The 16,253-nt window shown below is 33.2% G+C and overlaps 1 protein-coding gene across 4 annotated transcripts; it reads right to left on the bottom strand.

Moving 5' to 3' along the window:
- Positions 1–421: 421 nt before the first annotated feature.
- LOC145097878 (uncharacterized) lies at positions 422–7,968 on the bottom strand. Of its 4 annotated transcripts, none has more exons than XM_079035538.1 (22): positions 7,591–7,968; positions 6,810–6,870; positions 6,447–6,616; positions 5,339–5,593; positions 5,129–5,253; positions 4,968–5,012; positions 4,555–4,636; positions 4,401–4,469; positions 4,162–4,332; positions 3,932–3,997; positions 3,775–3,843; positions 3,535–3,678; positions 3,210–3,283; positions 2,828–3,082; positions 2,641–2,741; positions 2,468–2,544; positions 2,237–2,347; positions 2,079–2,121; positions 1,955–1,995; positions 1,796–1,857; positions 1,636–1,687; positions 422–752 (listed from the first exon to the last, which is right to left on the bottom strand). In XM_079035538.1, exons 3-22 carry the CDS (start codon positions 6,609–6,611, stop codon positions 702–704), a joined length of 2,058 nt encoding a protein of 685 aa, XP_078891664.1. In that variant the 5' UTR covers positions 6,612–6,616; positions 6,810–6,870; positions 7,591–7,968; the 3' UTR covers positions 422–701. The 4 variants fall into 4 exon arrangements, with proteins under 4 accessions (XP_078891664.1, XP_078891665.1, XP_078891666.1 ...); XM_079035539.1 differs by having other exon boundaries at positions 7,606–7,968; XM_079035540.1 differs by having other exon boundaries at positions 7,720–7,968.
- Between the last annotated feature and the right edge of the window lie 8,285 nt (positions 7,969–16,253).

Raw genomic sequence — 16,253 nt, 5'->3', positions numbered from 1 at the left:
TGTAATGATTTATGGCCACTTATTGTAATATGAAGTATTGGCTTGGAGATTTTCATCAAAAACGTGCATTGATCAATAAAGAAAAATTTAAACATGAACATACAAAACTTCGGAATGTCATTAAGCATGCTTTTGGTATTTTGAAAGCACGCTTCCCTATATTAAAGAGGATGGCACCATTCTCATTTGTTACACAAAGAAATATTGTCATGACATGTTTTGCGCTTCATAATTTCATAAGACCTCACTTACATTATCCCTAAAAATTATACATAAAACAATATTTATTTGGATTTTCCGTGCGGCTTTTTTTGGATATAACAAAAACCAAAGCTAACCTAAAATCTCGTTTTTAATTATACCAAAATCTTTACAAAAGGACTCGGTTTTTCTACACAGCCCTATACAAGACCAAAGAAAATTAAAATACCAGATTAATAATTTTGATATTGAATACATAAACTACAGCATTTAATAGAATATACATGGATGCTATGTATGTATGCTATATAGAGGAATGGCAACTCATAACTTCAAAGCCTTAAGCCCCCCATTCCTCCTTGTATTCATTCACAAACAAATATATAACATATATATGCTTTAATACTTGCAAAATTTACAAACCAACAATTAGCCACCACAACATAATATTAGGAGAAGATATATATTATATATATTTAAAGCATGTGCTATCTCGTATATCATTCTTGGATGCTATCTTTTTCTGTTAAACTGCTAATACTTCTTTCCAACTGCAAAAGCCAAAAGGAGCACGATTGAGATTATGATTGTTTACTAAGACAATTTGAACCTATGTATGTAAAAATGGGTCGATTTGGATTAAATATTTTATTAAAAACAAATCCAACTGATGGATGTTGAGCAAAATTAGCTAAAAAGAAAACAGGTCAAAAGGATAGACTAGTTTAAAAGTAGACTTGAGTGTATTCTGATGTACACAATCTCCTAAAAGGTTTTTATTTGAAACAATCGGATCGTTATTTTAAGAGTAAATTACAGAAATGGTCCCTGTGGTTTTGTGAAAACAGTTGATTCAGACCAATTTTGATTTTTTCTTGCATAGACAGTCAATCCTCAAGGTTTTATTTCCATGCAGCCTTCTCACTAAATCTAACAACTCGGCTGTTGGATTTTTAGTTATGACCATTTTGTCCTTAGACTAAACAAGTAAAAACAATATACCACAATGACCAAAATAGCTTTTTAAATATGACCATGTTGTGGGACTCTTTATTTATTAACAATAATAATAATAATATAAAGGGTTAATTTCGTAAATGGATAACAAAGTAACAACGTTGTGTTAAAAAAGTACTATCCAAAGGTGTGTTGTACACAAGAATAAGACCCAACAGGGGTAAATTAGTCATTTTACACAGATTTCCCGGCCCAGTTCTAACGGTGTTAGTTGGAAGGACCAAAACTATAACAAAATGAAACTATGAGGGCTGTCCATGCAAGAAAAATCAAAATAGGAGTGTACCTGCTATGTCCACTAAACCACAGGGACCATTTCTGTAATTTACTCTTATTATAACAATAGTTACTGTAATCATATTTAGTTTATGAAATAACATGTATATAAACTATAAAGAGATGAAGATTAAGACAAACCTTTGCATTTCTTGTTTTCAGTATTCGTAATTGCTCAACCAGACTGCCAATGCTGAAAATCATGAAATATTTTATTTTATATAAATATATGCAATTTTTTATTATAAATTATGCAACTTGAAAACACAATTGTATTATATTATCCTATATATATATATACCTTTGTTGTAACTCGATAACCTGAGCCTGCAGTTCTCTTTCCCTTGGAGAATTTACATGCATCTACATATAAAGGAAAACAGACGACTATTTAATTTTCTAGTTTATTTAATCATCTTCAATGTATTAATTAGAAGAAAAAAAAAAAGGGATCAATTACTTGTGAAAATCCATTGGTTCCTGACCCCTCATAAGCATTGCCTGCATAAGGAAATTCACACAAAACATAAAAATCACAACTTAATCATGAAAAAAGTCAAAAAAAAAAAAAAATGATGAAGTACCATGGAATTGATCTGCAAACTTGATTAATTTAAGTAGTTCTTCCTGGACAACATAAACAAAAGTATGAAATGAGAGAGCAAATTTTGTAACCAATCAGAGAGAGGGAATTTAAAGTTATATAAAAATTAAGATTTAAGAGTATGTATGAGACGCGTACTCTTTGCATAGCATTATGCTGAAGAATGGTTTGCAAATATGGAAGAACAGAAGCAGCTGATGTGATTGATATTGGAGAATTGGTACTACTATTACCACTAGAAACAGGATTCTGAAAACAAAATGAAAAGATAAGCATTAACCATTTATAGCAACATACATACTCTGTGTACAAGATAAGACTTTATGTAGAAAGTAGAAGAATGGAAATAATAATTTATAAAATGTGTACCTTTGGATTATGATCTGCAGATAAGACTTTAAACCGTCCCTTACGCTGGACCACAGCTCCTTCTGAAACATCCTCACCTACATTACATAATAATAATAATAATAGATACCAAGGTTAAAAAAGACATTTACCACAAAAAGTTGACTTTAACAAGTTGGTCAAAGATGCCTTACCAGATGTAGAATTATTAATATTATTCCCTTTAGGTTTTTGACGACACTGCAGTGGACCACTATGATTGCGTTGTACTTGGAATCTTGATTGCAGATGATCCCTTCATATTCATAATGACAAGTCAAATTCATAGTCAAAACACAAATTCATACAATAAAAATAAATAAATAAACAATCCATAATTACCTGTCAAAATCAGCAACCAACTTTTTACGAGAAAAATGATTATTATTATTATTTTTATTATTATCTGGAAGCAGTGAACCACTCAGATATCTTCTTAGCCCATCAGTAGGACGTGGTAAGGATTTTATTTGTCCAGAATTATCAGTATCATTGCTTTCAGCTTCCTGTTCTTCAGCTTTGATTAATGGCTTCATGTCACTTTGTTGTTCATTATCTGTTAAGTTTTCATCATCTTCACAGACATCAAAACATCCCCTGTATAATTTACAATCAATACATGTAAGAAAAACTCTAAATCATGCTATTAATTCAGTTTATATCCATTGTTCCATTTATTGTTTACTCTAAATGATAAAGAACTTTTAAAAAAATATGATCTTACTTGAGTGCTTGAAGAGGCTTTATAGGAAACGCTGCAAGTGAAGTCTCCAAATCAGGAATTTCATCGATTGCATCCTGCAACGATAAAGTTTGATGTTACTACACATTTATTTGGACAATTTTCAAGAAATAGCAGCAGACATTCATTATTTACTCTTTTTACCTAAATTGGCTTTTTTACCAATAAAAGCAACATATAAGAGCAATGTACTTTTTTTATTTGTTAAATAGATGTAAGTAAGTTGCCTATTATGGATATTATAGTGCATAAATGTGTTGCTATTTCCTGAAATTTACCCTACAAGTTTTACTATGAACTATAATACCTCATGGTGAGATCCAGTATCTGAATGATCAGATATCTCAGGGGAAGGTCTCTCTGTTGGGAACCCAACATCATTGAGCCCATTTTCTTGCTTTGGATTTTCATTCAGATGTTCTGTATTTGATATTTCATCATAATCCTGGATCTGTCATTAAAAAAGGAAAGTTGAAAATATGCAACACCAGATATTTATTTTTTTTCTCATTAATTCCAATGACATGAGCAAAAAAAAAAAACATACAAGAGCAGCTTGATTCTTCAAGTCCTCAAGATTGAAATTCCAAGCACTAATTCCACGAATATACTCTTGCTGCATATGAAAAAGATTTTAGCATCACAGACACAGAGAGAGCAATTTATTATTATGAAAATATTATATAATTTGATGGAAATTCCACCTGTGATAAATGCTCCCTTTCCCCAAATAATTCCTTGTTCTGCATAAGAAGTTCTGCTTCCTTTGCCTAAAAAACAACAAAAAGGAGTTCAAAAATGACCAAAATTGTGGGGTCCATTTAACAAGGTAAACCACCTTTTTACTCTTATAACAAATAACCATCTATTTCCAATATAGATTTTGTATAAACATATCATCGTATAGAGGTCTAGCATGATATTAGCATAATACCTTTAGCATCCTGAAACGATCTCCTAATGGGAAAAGACCATTAAGAATAGTATTTTCCAAATAGTCAATTGTTCGCGCATTCTTAAAGAAAGGGTGCTTCAAAAGCTTCTCTGATGAGGGGCGTTTTTTTGGGTCTTTCACTAAGCAAGCAGCAACCATTTCTTTAAAAGACTGCAAAGCTGCTGCAAGTTAGCACAACATTCTAGAACATTTGAGATCTTGTAAAAGATGAAACAAACCTTTGAGAATTTTTTATCCCTTTCATAGTCAAGACCTGGTGGTGCGTTTTGCAGAGTCATAAGCAAAACCTGCAAAAAACGAGACATGAGCGTATAAGGGTACAAGGGTAATTTTAACAAACGCATTAAAAAATCATTTAAACAAAAGAATCACCTTCATTGGTGGATACTTGGAGAATGGTGCATGCCCATGAGCGAGTTCAAGTGCTGTGATTCCAAATGACCAGATGTCTGCTCTGTTGATGCACAACACAACACAATTCTTTAGTTCAGAGACAAAATAAAAATAGAAATATATAGAGAAGTAAGTTATAAGAACATTCCTAAAAAGTTTTCTCTAGCAAATATAAAATAAAATAGTAAAAAATTGTGAAATATAGTTATTTTACATGGAACATGGACTATGATACTTCAAAGTAATGAGCAAAACGTCACAAAAACCTCAAATAAGGACAAAAATTGCAAGAGAAAACTTTTTGGGACCAAATTACAGAAAACGACACTCAGGGACCATTTTTGTCATTTTCTCTATATAGAATAATCATGAACAAATAAATCATCACTTACTTGAAGTCATATCCATGCAATTGCTGCATAACTTCAGGTGCCATCCTAAGAAAACATTTCCAAGACGTGGTCAAATAATTTATAAAATCTGTAATGCAATGTCATTTACTACACTACAGATAACAACAAGTAGAATAGCATGTGCTAAAAAGGAAACATACCAACAAGGAGTTCCCACAAAGGTAGTTCTTGAACGTTGCCTATCACCAGTATCAAACATACATGCAGATACTCCAAAATCAGCCAACTTCACAGACCCATTAAAATCAACTAATATGTTCCCTGCCTAAAAACCATCAAGCTCATAAATGATAGAAATCAAAGAATAACTGAATCATGTGATAAGAAATAAGGGTGTGTAGTACTATTACCTTCACATCTCTATGGATGTGGCCTTGATTATGAAGATAAACCAGAGCTTTAAGAACCTCTCGCAGCAATGTAGCTATAACAGGCTCTTCAAAACCTTCTTGATAAGAGGATTTTATTATGTGAAGACAAGATCCAGCAGCCATATATGGTGTAACAACCCAAAGGCTTTGGCCAGTTGTGAAAGAGCAATATGCACGTAGTAAATTTGGATGCTCAATCAAACTCATGGTTTGTACTTCCCGACGAATACCATCCTAATTACATTGATTGAATAATACATTAAAATATTAAAATATTAAATTTAACAACAAATGCACTGATTACCACTATCATGGCAACCTATTTTAGTAATCAAGGGGTGGTATGAAGGTTTCATTTCATTGTCTGTAATCTTTTGCTTTATGCTTTATAGCCCTTATATTTGTTTTATGTTTTATTGCATGATCTCTTGTTGTTGTGTTGTTGTGTTATTGTGGTGGGGTTGTTCTTTATTCATGATCTCTTGGTGCATCTTTAATTCTTAGTTTTTGAGTTTCTGGTTTTGAATTTTGTAGATTGTTGTCCTATATAGTGGTTTGGAGTTTTTGAAGTAGTATAAGGTTTTATGCATTTTTATGTTATCGATTGTCCTATTGATGTTCTTGTTTTTCACCTTTTTGGCTTTCTCAATAGTGATGCATTATTATTTTCTGCTTTTTGCTAAATTAAGAAGTAATATGAAATATTGGCTTATTATTCCATGTGTGAGGTTTTAATGGGTGTTCTCTACTAGCAATTTGGTACATAACCAAGTGAAACATGAGCTTATCCCCACATCGATGTGTATTAATCAAATTCTAGGTAGTCCAAAAAACTTTTGGACTAATAACCAAAGATAATATTACATTTTGTCTTAAAAGATAATCATGCCTCTATCATAACCAACTTGGATAGAAGAATTGGAGTTTCTTTAGCTTTTAGCCCTGAATGTATATGCATGTGTGGATAACCCTCATCCAGAAAGTATATACATGTATAGATACATCAACATATATGTGTTTGTGCATGTAATACATAAAACATGACCAAATGGTGAAATGAAAGACACAGAGAGAGAAACTAACATACCAGGTCATTATTACACTTCTCCAAATCAAGAACCTTGATTGCAACCGTCTCATTTAGTGGAACACAGAGAGCTCTGTACACGGATGCACTGACTCCTTCACCAATTTCCTCATATAGCTTGTAATCCTTTCCATCGAGAGGGAACTTCTTTTTTGGATCTTCCATGTTTTCTAGATTATTATAAAAGTAAAGCCCTATTTAACATAAGCTCTAAAGAGATAGAGGTGTGAGTCAACTTAAAGTTAAATTCCTTCCAACAAGGCAACATGGCTGTTCTATCAGTATATAACTTCACAAATCCAGTTACTTCATCAGAACAACCTTCAAAGTGCTTCAGGCATCAAATGATATACAACCACTTACAAATGACGACTTTCGTGTGTATGTTAACTCACTGGTAATGATGGCTTTTGTTACTGCAAATCTGCCAGAAATGAAGGGAAGATGCAAAGATGGTGATTAGTAACCTAATATGTATATCATTGCTGTAACATGTTATGTGAGGTAAAACATGAAACTAAATTAGAACATGCAGTCAACAGCTTAAATTCATTAATATAACACTAAAAGGATTAAAAGCAACAATTTACAACTAATCTAAGCCTCTCTAAGAAAGAAAATGATGCCCGTGGACCATAATAGGTAAAAAGTGTGCTTTGAAAGTCTATTAAGAATCCTACTTGAAACAAGTTCCAAAACATATTTTGCTTCATAATTTCTAATGAATCATGGCATGCAGCAGAATTTTTAACGGAATCATAACTCATTGATAAACTCCTTCTGGATTTCCCCTCTATATTTTCGCTTACTTCTAAGAGCAATCTGAAGCTACTTTTCTTGTGATTCAAACAAAACGCTAGCACGTTCTAATCGGTTGACTAAGTCAATGTTCGTCGTCCAAGTAGACACGATTCCCCAATTAACAATAACAACATCAAATACTAATCAGAAATGTGATCCTCATAGGTTCAATCGTCATAAATTCGCTCCAGTAACAACCAATTCAAGCTGGAAGAATCACAGCAACATCAATTTCACTAAAAAAAACACAACTTCTCATATAAACAAGCAGAAAAAATCTAAACAATTCACTCAAAGCTGAAGAAGCAATTATAGAAACTTGTGAAAAAATAAAAGTACAAACCAAGGGTTTCCGTACGCGACAACAGGAGACGAGAACTGGAATTCGAGTATAGAAGTGGTTGCAGGAGAGGAAAGAAGGAGAAAAAACCAAAGCGAAGGATGTCGTGAGATGATTTGATAAGCCTTGTACCTTAGGAGTTTGAACTAATCATCAATCCGCCATAGATGATGTGTAAAAGAGAATCACACAGAACAGCTATGGTCTACAGCTTGTGGGGGATCGAATCTTCACCGTTAATTATTCGAAAAATGAGGACAGATAAATATCAATATGCTGCAGCTGATCCCAATCTCTCTTTCTACAAATGCTTGTTGGATTTGGATCCCAAAAGTCTAGGATGTTATTCGCGCTGGCTACCAGATTTTTTCCATTAAATTTTTAATACAATGAATGATAATATATAGGTGTATTTCAGCGTATATATAAAAAAATAATCAGATTTAATTATAGTTTAATAGGTTAAAGAAAATAGTATTTTGATGGTTTTTTTTTATTATTTTGATCAGATAAGTTTGAATAAGGCAATTTGATTTTGAACACTAAAAACACCAAGGAAAATATCTCTGGATTAGATTAAAAAAAGAGTTATTCAGATGATTTTATTTTATTAATCTATAACTAATTTTATCATAATCGATATTAAAGAGGCTATTTTACTTCATTAAAAAATTATCAGTTTATCGAAAACATAAAAAATATTTATAAAATATAAAAAAAAAATGAACAGTACAACTTCAAATGTGATTATTTCTCAAGTCATAATAATTAAATAGTTCATATATTCTTGTCTTAAAATAATTAGGGAAAATATCATCTAATCTAAAAAATTTAATATTTTTACAAAATAATATCTAACGACGCCACATAACCTTGAAAATGTTTTAAATAGATCAGTTGATTATAAAAAATAAAAAATAAAAAAAATAAAAAAAAAAAAAAGATTATTCAACTTTCAAATGTAAAATTTTTAATTGAATATTATTACAAAAATTAATGGTATTTTTGTAAAGTTTAAGAACTTACTTAAAAATTATGATAACATCTACATCACAAAATTAATGAACAAATTTATTACTTATATTTAAACAATTGAGAATAAGTTAGCCAAAAATACATGTTAATCAGATTATTAACAAATTCGACTATATATGTATAAGTTGTAACCATACATATGTTAAGAAATTTGATGAATTGGAGCCCACTCGTTTGGCATAGTTTGGGTTCGGTCGGGTCGTTCACATATTGAACTTTGATGTGGGTGGAGCCACTTGTTTGGCTATTAGAGCATCATAATTATTTTCCATTAAATACTTCTATTATTTTAAGAAAGGATTAATAAAGTTTATTTTAATGTTATAGTTGTGACTTAGTATTGAAAGTTTAACCGTTGATATATACTTATAGAGAACTCAAATATTTTCCAATATTTTCTTTTTATTCATCATCTTCCTCGTTAGATCAGGACAAGTGTCAAAATCAAGAGAGAAAATTAAGAAATGACTAGTTGTCTTTATATATATAATAATTTTATACGAATAGAAAGATAAATAAAAATAAAACTGTTTTTCATATACAAATATCATATCATATAATAATATATATATTTAACAGTGAAATTTTGAATAACAATACCTCAAAATTTACAACATAAAATTATCTTAAACAAAGGTATGTTTGGTAGAGCATTTAAAAGTTTTGAAAGCTTTTAGTTTTTAATTTTCAAAAAAAAAAACGCGAAAAAAAATTGTTTGGCAACAACTTTTAACTTTTATTTTTAACAAAAGCTATAAATCCAAAAGCTAGTTCAAATAGCTTTCGTGGGTTTTTAACTTTGAGGCTTTTCGTTTTTAAATAAATTTTAAACATTTAAAAGCTAATAATTATTTTTGTCAAACATTTTTTATAAATAAAAGGTATAATTTCCAATTTTTTAGTTACCAACTAGTTTTGTCGAACATTTCTAAAAATTCTTAAATAACAAAATAAATAAAATCTTATAAAGGTCTTTTTATGCTTTCTTTCTTTTCCTTTTCTTTTGATGTTATGACAAGTTTTGTCTTATATATTAGGAGAGTTTTATCTTAAATGTAATATATTAATTTCAAATTAAGAACATGATAAATATGTATATGAAAATATTGACATATATAACGTTAAAAAAAAAGACATGGCTTTAATAATAATTGAGCGTCATATAGAATTAAACATGTTAAAAACACTATATGATATCTCGTAACAAGATATTATGTGAATCATAAGATGATATTGGGGTTTTAAATGAACCCTCAATGATATGGCGTATGTATGGACCTTACACACATGTCTAACTATTGGGTTTTTTTAGCAACACCTCATTACATGTCTAATGATACATAACTTTATCTAAGGCTCATAACCTTAGCATACTAAACATTATGATCAAGAATCGACTCGCCAATAATTTTTTATCACAACCCGCTGGCTTATCTCGATCGAAATTAATGGTTCATGAAAGATTCACTCAAGTGAAATCACTGATATGTGACATAAGACCATTCATTTCTTCATACATCATGAAAGTGTTGATCACATTAAAAATATATCATCGTATGATTAAGAATTTTGTAGGATATTGGTGCATTTATTAGTGATGTGTTATAGTGATGAATTAATGTGTAGAGTATATTGTTTTTTTTTTAAATGCCAAATGTGTTCCTATGAAACATCTGAGGGGGTTTTCCAAATCTCCATAATCGGTTGTAACAACGGGAGTGGTTATAAGGTATAACTAATATTAAGATTGGTGACATTCATGAGTTCGATGTATCTTAATGGAAGAGCCAAATTCACATATATTCGTTGTTAATGCATATTGGTTCTAAGAATGTAACCAGTTACGAAACCGGACCTGAACCGGAATAATTGAAAACAAATTAAGGAGTGAACGTGTAACACCCTATTTCGATTCGTTTCATAATTCGGGTCTGTGACCCGAAGATCAAGTATCATAAGGCTTCGGGCTTTGGGAAAGAGAGGTTTACACCCATTTGGAAGTGGGTAATGTAGATTATGTGATCCAAGAGTTCGGTTTTGGCTTTAGAGTCAAAGGGTTAAATGGGAAAAGTAGTGTTTCAGACTTCTTTTATGAATTATGGATTTTAGTTCGATGTGTTTGAAGTCAAAAGTAATTAGATAGAGTTATAAGCTCCTCAATACCTTGTGGTGGATATAAAGATCATCGGAATCGGAGTTGAAACAAAGAAGTTATGACCGTTTGAAGTTAGGATATTTTTGGGTTAGCCGCGTACGTTGGGCGTACTAGGGCATCCCTAGTATGCTGGTTGTACCAGGAGTACGTTAGGCTTACGCGATCAGTGCCCAAACCCTATTTTTGTTTTTGAGCCCTATTTAAGCTCCTTAACTTCCCCCAAACCCATTTCATTCTCAGTCTCCACCTCTCCAACACCCTCTCTTGAAACTCTAACCCTAGTTTGAGCCTTGTGAGCAAAAAGAATGTGTTTTTGAGTGCTTTGGAGTGTTCTTGGTGCACCTTAGAGAAGAAGGAAATCTTTGAAAAAGCGTTGCTTGCATTAAAGCTTATAGATCCAAACCTTGTTCACCTTGATCTTTCTTCTGGAGGTATAAAGTTTTAATCTTGATGATGAAATTGTTAGATCTAGCTAATTTGGGGTGTTATGACCTTTGGTCACTTTAAGTGCATAAATTTTAGATCTTGAAAGTTTGTGACCTTGTTATGGATAAAGTTGGAAACTTTATCCATCTAAACATCATACTGATTCAGATCTGAAGGTTGGAGACTTGGACTTAATGTATTAAGTTGAAAAAGATGCATTTATGGTCCCTTTGAGACTTAAAGACTATATATGTTTGTTGGGACCATTCTAATGGATGAAATTGGAAACTTTATCACATTATGGAGTCATTGTGAACCATAAAAATGTGACCTTGGTCCCTAGTTTTCCTCTATGCATGGTCTTGGATGTCTTAATGGGTTAAGAAGTTAGGGTTTTTGCATGTTGAAGACTTAACAGCCATGCAAGACCATAAAGTTGGAAACTTTATGCTTAAGGATATCATTTGAGGGTTAGATCTGGATTTTGGATGAAAGAGCTTAAAGGATTAAGCTCTTAATGGATTAGGAGGATGGCAGCCACATACGTTGGGTGTACCACAGGGTACGTTGCATGTACGTGGTTAGCCCCTCGACTTCTGTTCAAGGAACAGTCCCCCCCCCCCCTCGCGTACATGTTAAGTACGCCCAACATACTCAACTTAGTTGAACCAGTCGACACGGTTGACTTTTGACTTTGATCGGGATTTTGACCAAGTTTGACCTAAGGGTATTTTGGGTAATTTGATTTATAGTTTGAGATTTGGGTTCCTGTTAATTATATAGGTGACCGGTAGAGATAGTTTTTTATAGCAGTGGTCGGTGCAACTATTCTTTCAGACTGTGAGGTGAGTTTTCTCACTATATCCATGGGTCAAAGGCACCAATTTCGGCCCATTACATGTTATGTGGAATGCTAGTTGTCTCTGTGATGCTTGCATGAAAGACCAGGATCTGACCCCTAGCAATTATATGAAATACTAGGATCTGTCCTTGGAAATTGTATGAAAGACCAGGATTTGGCCCCTAACACTTGTATGTAAGACCGGGATTTGGCCCTCGGAAGGAAAGACCATGGGGGTAGCCCATTGCACTTGTATGTAAGACCAGTATTTGGCCATCGGCATTGCAAGGAAAGACCATGGGGTAGCCCATGAAACTTGTATGTTTTGGTATGTGGTATTTTAGGGAACTCACTAAGCTTTGTGCTTACGATTTCATATTTATGGTTTCAGGTACTTTCGGTTTGAAATGGAAGGGCCCGGTGTGACTGCACAACATCCCTCAGAGTTGTTTGCATTTGCAATTAATGATATTACTTTGATGTTTAAATAATATATTCACTTTGATCAATTTTGGAACAACTCATTTTTATGATTTATTGTTTTAAAAATGAAAAATTTACCTTGGATTTCGGAATGTTATAGAACGGGGAACCAATAATCGGACCAAATGTCACTAACCAATTCAAGTTGGGTTTGATTCTTGTTTCAGTTTGATTCTACTAAAAAAAAGTATGTTATATAAAAAGGTGATTGGTACTAGAACCAAAAGAACCAAAAACCAAAAATTATGGATTGGAAAAACCAGGAACTGGACCGAATACCACTAATTGGCTCCAACCAATTTTGGTTCGATTTTCGGCTAAAAAGTCCATCCCTAATTGGATCGAACTGCCTTCAAGTTTTCACTTCATGGATCAACATTATTAGGTGAATCTTAAAAAATTAGTTAAGTTAATATAGTATCCTTTAACATAGGGTATTTTTACATTTTCTGAATCAGCATAGTGTTATGTATTTCAATACACATCAAAAGTTTTTCGGAAACATGATAATTATAAAGGCTACACTTAGATATGACATGAAACTCAAGATAAACATGGATAATGAAATGTATGATTCATTCCTTTTTTGTTGGATTTCGGTATCATTCATACCCTTGATGAACTAAATGGGTTTAAGAATTTAAAGACACCAAAATGATTTTGTTTGATCATATTCATTTCATAAATCAATAAAACATCTTGATGGGCCTTAAGAATGAGTGAATCAATGAATCATGTTTGTAGATATCAAAATGGAAGGGATATTTAGATCACAACATATAACCAAAAAAAGTTTAATGGATGCTTTGTGTAAGGCAATTTTTCATGTATCTTCGTAGGCAGTGACATGTTGCTATACATTTACCATTGTATGTGCAGTTAACGTCTTTAATTCCATGCATAAGTAGGAGTACGTTGGAATTAATGTGAGAGGAAAAAATAACTATGATGTTGGTCGTATTTGAATCTTTAGGGTCATATATTAAAATTCATAAACGGGATTAGATAAATAATATTATTTATGTAACACCAAGAAATCATAGGGGGTAATAGGTATGGGTCAGGTCATAACATACAAGTACATCATACTACTTTCTAGGACAAAAACATATTTTTCAGATGGAACATTAATTAAGTACATACATATACAACAAAGTTCATATAAATTCATCAATTTTACATTACTTCCTAAGTAAAATGTAAATTTCACTTAAAAAGGACCATCAATGTTAACTCTGTAATTACTTAGTGTATGCGCTAGGGTTACATACAATGTAGATTCGACTAACAGTGGAAGGTGTGGAGTCCGCCTCATTTCATGTTCCTTGTTTGGTTGTGGGCTTAGGGCAGAACCACACAATCGACTGTCTGTTCGATCTATATAGTATATAAGTTGTATCTACTAAGTGATTGTAGAAGGAACTGTATTGGGTCACATTTTTCTTACAATAGATTACATCAGGAAATATTGGATTTTCTGGAGGAACAAACTAAGGTTTTCAAGGAACAAAATGCATGCTTTCTAAAATAAAATACTTATGAACTCACCAACTTAAATGTTGATACACTTTCAAAATCACTTGTATTCTCAGGAAACTAAAAGACAGGTACACGCACAGGGATTCAGAAGATGGAGCATTGTAGCTTCATGTCTTTGTTTTATTATTTACTTTTGGAGTCAATCATATGTGATTCGAATGTAATGTAAAACTTTAATATTCATGTAATGGATTTTGTTGCTTGTTTACTATGATTCATGTGTTGTGATACTTAACATGAAGTCATCCACCCCCAGACATTTCTGTCGTTCTGGTTTGGAGGTGTGACAAAAGGTGTCTGGATGACTTCTCACGTCGTGAGAGTGATATGCTCACGTTGAGGAGTATTTTTTGTTTTGTTATTTACTTTTGGAGTCAATCATAAGGGAACACCATGGGAATATGTTGTGCCCGTACGCCAGACACCTACTCTTGAGGCGGCTATCTGGGATGCTAAGTCTGTTGAGGAGATGATCACGAGTAAAGCCGCCAACAAGGTCGAAGTTGGCGAGAAGAGAAAGTTTGAAGGATCTTAAAGGTCCAACGAGAAGAGAAAATTCTCAAAGTATGGTTCAAAGAAGTTAGGAGGGGAGGAGGTGAAGCAAGATGGTGCGATAAGTTCAAGAAGACACACTTTGGAAAATGTGGCGAGGAGGTGACATGTTTCAAGTGTGGAAAGTCTGGGCATTATGCTAATGAGTGTGCATTCAACAAGAAGGTGTGTTTCGGATGTAACGAAGAAGGGCATATTCCTAGGGACTACCCGAAGAAAAATGAAGCAACAATGCCAAATTCACCACTAAAGCCAAAGGCAAGAGCATTCCAGATGATCCTCGACGAAGCAAGTGACAATGCAAGGAATCAGGAGTGAGGATTGTATATCCAAAGATCGGGATATGAAGTAGCCATATAGGTAGTATCATGTGGTGTAGCATATTATAAGAGGCCTAGTGTAGGGTGAACTTGAACATCTATGCACTTATTTCAAGAAATAATACAAAGCTTGGTTATGTTATCCGATGTGTTAAATGACTATGTAAAATTCTTGTATGGTGACTTGGAAAAACTACAAGACAATACTTGGGACGAGTATGAGTAGGTGTGAAAGGTAGTAGAGTCCTATACTACCAGAAGCACAGGACCCGCACTTGGATCGAGGAAAGTCACAATGTTACCAACGCGCTAGTAATTGGTTATGTTTGATTCATGTCTGTCATTACCATTGTTTCGGTAAAGACTAAGAAGATGATTGTTGTTCCGACCCTGGTGGTCATATCAAATCAAGTCCGACAAAGATGAGTGTGTTATGTGGTTTAGATAACCAAGTTCGATGTAGTATCCAACTTAATCCAGAAGATTGAAGAGAAAGATAATCGAAGTGATCAGAAGAAGTATCACGATCATTGTTAAAGTAAGAAGCTTGTAGATAGATGTTCTACATGCTAGAATGTGATTATATCACATTAGAACATGAAGGAAGGTATATTCCGTTCTGGAATTTGACTCTAAAAGACCTGAGTCTAAGTGTTGCATCATACGACGTGAGGTCATTAGAACATGACTCATCGGCCTTTTACGATAATCGAAGTAAAGAACTTCTCTTAAGTTAAACATGTTTAAGAAGAAGTAGGAGTCTCTAATAAGGATCTATTTTGTAACTCAAAGGTTACGATTGAAAGTCCAACATAGGATAAAGTGCGAGTGCAAGATTGAGCACCGCCTGCAGTCAAGAAATCCAAGAGTTAGATACTCATTCGAAGGAATATAAAAGTTACGGTTATTACCTAGGATGAAAAGATAACGTATGGAATCATTATACAAGCGAGCGACACATGGATAAAAAGAACATCAAAATCGAAGCTTGTGGATAAAAAGAATGTCAAAAACGGAGCTCGTATGTAAAAGTTATGGATTTTAGAAGATAATTAGTTTTTGGAGTAACCAACGAGCGACATGTGGCATGATCTGAGCCATTGCTTCCTCACCACGGCTTGGCACCAGATGATGACACCTGGCCACGAACGCCCAACGTTCAGCAAGGGAATGCCCCGTGTTCAAACCGGACGCAACCTATAAATAGAGGCGGAAATCACCCCAAAAACTCACATCTTTCCCATTCTTTCTCTCTCAAACACCTCTCTTAGCCTCTCCCAAACCTTAGTACTTCCCAAGTGCTAAGAGGCAAGTC

The sequence above is a fragment of the Lactuca serriola genome, chromosome 4, assembly GCF_051521515.1.
Source record: "Lactuca serriola cultivar US96UC23 chromosome 4, Lser_US96UC23_V15, whole genome shotgun sequence".
NCBI lineage: Eukaryota > Viridiplantae > Streptophyta > Magnoliopsida > Asterales > Asteraceae > Lactuca > Lactuca serriola.
The sequence above is the reverse complement of the archived record's forward strand: the minus strand, read 5'-3'. Positions and strand labels throughout refer to the sequence as shown.

Excerpts from the sequence above, each read along its gene's own strand:
- LOC145097878 (XM_079035537.1), bottom strand. The coding sequence starts at position 6,611 with ATGGAAGATCCAAAAAAGAAGTTCCCTCTCGATGGAAAGGATTACAAG. Across the intron at positions 3,679-3,774 it reads TGAAGAATCAAGCTGCTCTT|ATCCAGGATTATGATGAAAT; the intron begins GTATGTTTTTTT and ends TTTTAATGACAG. Across the intron at positions 1,858-1,954 it reads GAACCAATGGATTTTCACAA|ATGCATGTAAATTCTCCAAG; the intron begins GTAATTGATCCC and ends CTTTATATGTAG.